General features: G+C 38.0%; 1 protein-coding gene across 1 annotated transcript in view; it reads left to right on the forward strand.

Annotated features, from left to right (window-relative positions):
* The window catches only part of RNF19A (ring finger protein 19A, RBR E3 ubiquitin protein ligase), a 58,679-nt gene extending 54,199 nt beyond the window's left edge, over positions 1–4,480 (forward strand). Inside the window, exons 9-10 of the mRNA XM_007104846.4 lie at positions 1,480–1,623; positions 2,281–4,480. Coding sequence (XP_007104908.1) covers positions 1,480–1,623; positions 2,281–2,971 — 835 coding nt within the window. The 3' untranslated portion in view covers positions 2,972–4,480. The remainder of the gene's footprint in view (positions 1–1,479; positions 1,624–2,280) is intronic.
* The last annotated feature ends 1,915 nt before the right edge of the window (positions 4,481–6,395 follow it).

Raw genomic sequence — 6,395 nt, forward strand, 5'->3', positions numbered from 1 at the left:
CTTTGTTTTGTTTTGTTTTGTTTTTGCCTTAACTACAAATTACTAATTATTATAGATGAGGAAGGTTTTGAACACAAAGCATGATGATGACATATAATCCTACTGTGTCAGGGTTGAAAACAGCAAGGTTTCAAAAACTGAAATTTAGTGGTAAACAGTGAGTAAGGAGATTTGATGAGGTAAAAACCAAGTCTAAGGGATAACATTATGCCATTTTTCTCACTGCACTTCTCAGATTTTATGTTATGAGTCAGTGCTAGAGCTGCTTCGGTGAATACTGTAAAGGCAGTGATTAAGCTTGGACCTTACCTCTGGAGGTGGCCACAGCTGTTAGGAAATGAGACACTGGCTGAGGCCTGGGGGAGCAGATGGAGTCAGGATATCCGGAAATGCACGAACTGAGGCCAAGAGAGTCTGCCTGGGTCCTTTAATGTATTAATGGTTATTTAATTCTCACGAAGTCTTTTACCCAAAGCCATGTAGATAAGTAGGATAAGTTAAAGCATTTTTATCTTCTGTTTCCTCTTTAATTCACTTATCTTTACTTCTGTTTATTAGCTTTGGGGTTTTTTTTTTAAACGTAGGGGAGAGTACATGAATTAAAAGATAAATCGGTTATATTTATCTTATTTTTAGGTAGTGTGCTTTTAAACACAAACTCTTAAGTTATAGTGGTGTATATTATGTCTCTTTTTTTGGATAAATTTATTTATTTATTTTTGGCTGCGTTGGGTCTTCGTTGCTGCACAAGGGCTTTCTCTAGTTGTGGCGAGCGGGGGCTACTCTTTGTTGCAGTGCACGGTCTTCTCACTGCGGTGGCTTCTCTTGTTGCAGGGCACAGGCTCTAGGTGCACGGGCTTCAATAGTCGTGGCTCACAGGCTCTAGAGTGCAGGCTCGGTAGTTGCGGCGCACGGGCTTAGTTGTTCTGCGGTATGTGGGATCTTCCCGGACCAGGGCTTGAACCCATATCCCCTGCGTTGGCAGGCAGATTTTTAACCACTGCGCCACCAGGGACGTCCCTATTATGTCTTTTTTAAAGAGTCAGGTGTTAAATTTGGAACCATTTTTAATATATAGATGCCCAGGATTTTTTGAGTCACTGATTTGTCACGTAGAATGGTTTTTAATGTATTCCGACTTGGTGTTTTGCACTGAAGCATGGCAAGCAGAGCACCACATCATAAGTAAGAATATTGGAGCATGTTTAAGTTAAAATCCTTTATGTTCTTTTTGTATTACTCTGTTATAACCTTACTTGGCAGACAGCTAATTTTACCATTTTATCTGGATGGCTGGTACTGTTCAATGTGCTGCAGTAGAATTTGAATAATCAAATAAAAGGAAACTTAAAAAAATAATGTTTATAGTTGTTTCTAAAATAGCTTCTTGTTACTAAATTATTTAAAGATACATTCTCATATTATAGTAGTGTTGCTATTATATGTAATTTTTTTTTTTCTAATAACCCTCTCTTTAAGGTTGGAAGTACAAGCAGATGTACAGAAAGAACGGTACAGTCTAAGTGGAGAATCTGGCACAGTCAGTTTGGGAACAGTTAGTGATAATGCCAGCACCAAGGCAATGGCAGGATCCATTCTGAATTCCTACATCCCATTGGACAAGTAAGGAAAAAATTGTTATAAAGTCAGAAGTATTTTTTAAATTAATTTGTAAAGAATTATCCCTATCATTAGGCAAAATTATTGTGAATAATGGTTATTACTGTTAGGTTCTCTGCAAAAAGAAAGTGGTGAGATGTCCAGAATAGGCAGATCCATAGAGACAGAAAGTAGGTTAGTGGTTGCTAGGGGTTGGGGGGAGGGAAGAATGGGAGCTGGCTGCTAATGGGTTTCTTTTGGGGATGATGAAAATGTTCTGAAGTTCAATAGTGGTGATGGTTGCAAACTCTGTGAATATACTATAAACCACTGAATTTTGCACTTGAAACAGGTGAATTTTATGATATGCAAATTATATCTCAGTACAACTGTTGTGAAAAAAAAATGGAGAAGGTAGCATAGTACCTGGAATAGCATAAGCAATGAGTGTAGTTGCTTCTGTTTTATTTATTTTAAATTGAAGTATTATTTTAAAGATAGTCCTCTTATTTCAAGCAACGTTTTTCTATTGGTAGAATGTATCCTGCATTAATTTGTTCTGATAGCTTTCATATAGTCTTTGAAGTTTTCACACAGAAGCCTCTCCCCCTTTGCTGTCATTTGCATTTTTCTTTTTAAAAAGAGGAAGTCAGAAATTTATATGTTACTCTTATGTTCCAGAGAAGGCAACAGTATGGAGGTTCAGGTAGATATCGAGTCAAAACCATCCAAATTCAGGCACAACAGTGGAAGCAGCAGTGTGGAGGATGGCAGTGCCACCCGAAGTCATCCTGGGGGTTCGTCCAGTGGCTTGCCTGAAGGTAAATCCAGTGCCACCAAGTGGTCCAAAGAAGCAGCAGCAGGAAAGAAATCAAAAAGTGGTAAATTGAGGAAAAAGAGTAACATGAAGATAAATGAGACCAGAGAGGACATGGATGCACAGTTGTTAGAACAACAGAGCACGAACTCAAGTGAATTCGAGGCGCCATCCCTCAGTGACAGTATGCCTTCTGTAGCAGATTCCCACTCTAGTCATTTTTCTGAATTTAGTTGTTCTGACCTAGAAAGCATGAAAACTTCTTGTAGTCATGGTTCCACTGATTATCACACCCGCTTTGCTACTGTTAACATTCTTCCTGAGGTAGAAAACGACCGTCTGGAAAACTCCCCCCATCAATGTAGCATTTCTGTGCTTACTAAAACTGCTTCATGTTCAGAAGTTCCGCAGTTGAATCATATTGCTGAAGAACATGGCAACAGTGGAATAAAAACCAATATTGATTTATATTTTGGCAGTGCACTAAAAGAAGCAAATAACAACCACTCACATCAGACAATGGAATTAAAAGTTGCAATTCAAACTGATATATAGACCTATAAATGCTGCAAAATAATTACCACTTGAAAAACCTTGTTTGGAGCTGGTTGAACTGCACGTGACTATTTTAAGTTTCAAGTTGCCAGCAAACGCTGGGTTACATAATCATAATGCAGATACATTTTCTGTGTTCAGCAAAGCATTGTGTTTCATGTGGATCTTAATTACCAAACTATGAAATGAAGGCTTTAAAAGTGCATTATTGTAAGGACAGTAATTCTTAAGAGAATTATGTTTTGTGTGTTTGCCACAAAACATTGCTTGAAGCACATACTTGTGTATTTAGATAGAAATTTGGCTTAATTTATAATCAATATAAAATACTAATGCAGTTCTATAGCATTCTTATGAAGAGAACTTGAGGCTTAGGGCTAAGTGGTTAGTGACATTTTATTGAAACCACTAAAAGATACTGTTTAAAGAACCTTGCAGGTTACTCGCAGTATATGATACACTTTGTAACATTTCTATTCATAACTGGGCATAAATTTCATTTTTTTCTTCATATGCAGTGTGGATATATACAGCTTAATGCAGCCCATTTGCTACCATTTGGATACTTAGACACTTTGAGCAAAATTGTGGCAGTTTTTGCACAACTTTGAAATAGAAATACCTGGAACCCTATATATCTTGTATATTGTTGCCATCTTAGAAGAAAACTGTAAAAGTAGGTAATTAAGTATACTGACAGCACCAAATAAAATATATAAAACTGCAAAATAAAATTCCATTAGTTTATAAGTATTACAAAAAAGTCACCTTTCACTAAGGGGAAGTTTGCACCCCACTGATTCTTGGTGCCTTCAGAATAGCGTAGATTTTAAGGGCCTACTTGTTTGAGGGTTTTGCTGTATTGTTTTCCATAATGTCCTCTCTAGCCACCTTGGATTATGTAGAAAAATACAGGATAGAGAAACATAAATATGATTAACAATAGCAATGCTGAAAAAGTATTAGCCTACCAAAGACACACTCAGGCTTTAGTGAATAACTTTACATAACCTCAGTTTTTAGCACATGCATATCTTCTCCAATCATGAAATCAAAGCACGGTGCAGGGTTTGTACCAAGTACTAAGGAGGGGTCTGTATATGGCTGGCTTTATTTTCCTTTGCTTTTGTTTATGGAAGATGTTCAGCTGACATAAACAGAAGTTGGCCAAAATATTGCCTATACTGTTAACTTCCAGTATAATTCACTTAAATAAAACAGGCTTACCTCAGTGATAGCAGTTAAAATATTCCATCTTATGTGTTTCTTTTAAGTATTACCATTATGGTGCTACAGAGCTTTTTCTTTTGATAAAAAGAAAAATGCCATGGGCTGCAATCTTCTTTCATCATTTTTCTCACCAGGCCCATTAATATGCTTATAACACTAGTGCCAGTTATTTTATTTGATAATGCTTATTATGGTATTTGTATATTTGTCTGCATTCCAATTTTGTTCAATAGTGAGTGTGTAAACTGCATACATGAAATAAATGTAAATACTAATGTATCACTGCCTTATGGTTTGTGCACTGACATTTTTATAAGAACAGGAATATTCATTTGCCATGTGGCAAATTCGTAAATATTGCAAGCCACTGAGAGGATTCTGCATTCTAGTCTCAGCCTAGAGGGAAGCATCTGCTGAACTTCTCAACAAACAGTGTTAGAAACTATCCTTTCTTCATGTCGAATACCTGCCTTTCCTCCAGAAAGAAGCTGCTTTATTCATCAACGTAAATTCATTTTTTTAAAGTATGTTGGTTGAAAAGTAAATAGATCTGTCATTTAAATTGTGAAGAGATAAACATTATAAATCCTCATCTTAAAAGAAAAGTAGCGTTTCCCTGGTGGCGCAGTGGTTAAGAATCCGCCTGCCAATGCAGGGGACATGGGTTTGAGCCCAGGTCCAGGAAGATCCCACATGCCACGGAGCAACTAAGCCCGTGCACCACAACTACTGAGCCTGCACTCTAGAGCCCGTGAGCTACAACTACTGAGCCCGCGTGCCACAACTACTGAGCCCGTGCACCTAGAGCCTGTGCTCCGCAACAAGAGAAGCCAACGCAATGAGAAGCCCGCGCACCACAACGAAGAGTAGCCCCCGCTCGCCGCAACTAGAGAAAGCCCGCGTGCAGCAACGAAGACCCAACGCAGCCAAAAATAAATAAATAAATAAATTTGTAAAATAAAAACAAAGATTAAAAAAAAAATGTTAAAAGGTCTTAAAAGACTGTTTTAAGAGATTCTACTCTGGCAACATTAGATTATGAAACCAGAGCCATTTAAATTCAAGCTAATAATTGTAATGAAACGCTTTCTATTCTCATAGCCTCTATAAAATACATAGATGGTTTTTCTGTTTTCCTGTTACATAGTTAATACTTCATGAAAATAATGTGTATGAATATGTTGACTGCCTTCTTGACATTTCTGTAAAAAGCTAAAGAGTAAATGGAAAGCTAAATGATCTTAGGAGGAATACAGCAAAGGCGGTGCCAAGTTAGGAGGCCTGTGCATTCAGTGCACCCCATCCCTCTCCTGGTTGTACCCCAACCAGTACTGCCTCAGTCTCACTTTAAAAATGGTCTAATCCTTTCAACTGACTTCAGAAGTTCCTTCAAACTTGGATTAATTAATGACTAAACCAGATTCCTCTGGAGCACAACCTTGGGCTACCATAGCATAAGAGAATACTCCACAGTTCAAGACAGGCCTTAACACATCAAAATCTTTTAAAAGCCCTTTACACTTTGCTTTCTTTAAGGGGAAAATCGCATAGTAGTGAGAGAAAGAATACACAGATAGTGATCATATACTCTACTGTTCATTGTGTGGGCTACCAGTTTAACTGAATTCTCTTAAACGTACAAATTTCCAGCTTCAGAGCACTGAATTAGTAAGCTTTTTATGTTAAATTTATACAATTCATCTTTCTTATTTTCACCAGAAATTGGGTTAATTTGTAAATATGTAAGATTTTCCATAGCATATTGTCTAGTTAAATACAAATTTTGGAGAACTTCCCCATGATGATGGAGAAGCAAGACTCTAAACTCACCTCCTCCCACGGGCACACCAAAATTACAACGATTTACAGAGTAATTATCTATGAAAATGACCCGAAGACTAGCAGAAAAGATTTTCCACGGCTAAAGATATAAAGAAGGGGCCACAACAGATGCGTAGGAGGGGTGGAGACCCGGTATAGTCAGGACTCACACCCCCAGGTCAGTGACCCGACCCACAAATGCGAGGAATATCACAAGCACAGAGGTCCTCCTCAAGGAGTGAGGGGTCTGAGCCCCATGTTGGGCTCCTAGCCCAGGAGTTCTGTGCCAAAAGATGAGCCCCCAGGACATCTGGTTTTGAAAACAGGGCTTTTTAAAAACAGGCTGGTTCTAAAAAGAAGAGCTTATGTTTGA

Source organism: Physeter macrocephalus, chromosome 15, assembly GCF_002837175.3.
Source record: "Physeter macrocephalus isolate SW-GA chromosome 15, ASM283717v5, whole genome shotgun sequence".
NCBI classification, from domain to species: Eukaryota; Metazoa; Chordata; class Mammalia; order Artiodactyla; family Physeteridae; genus Physeter; species Physeter macrocephalus.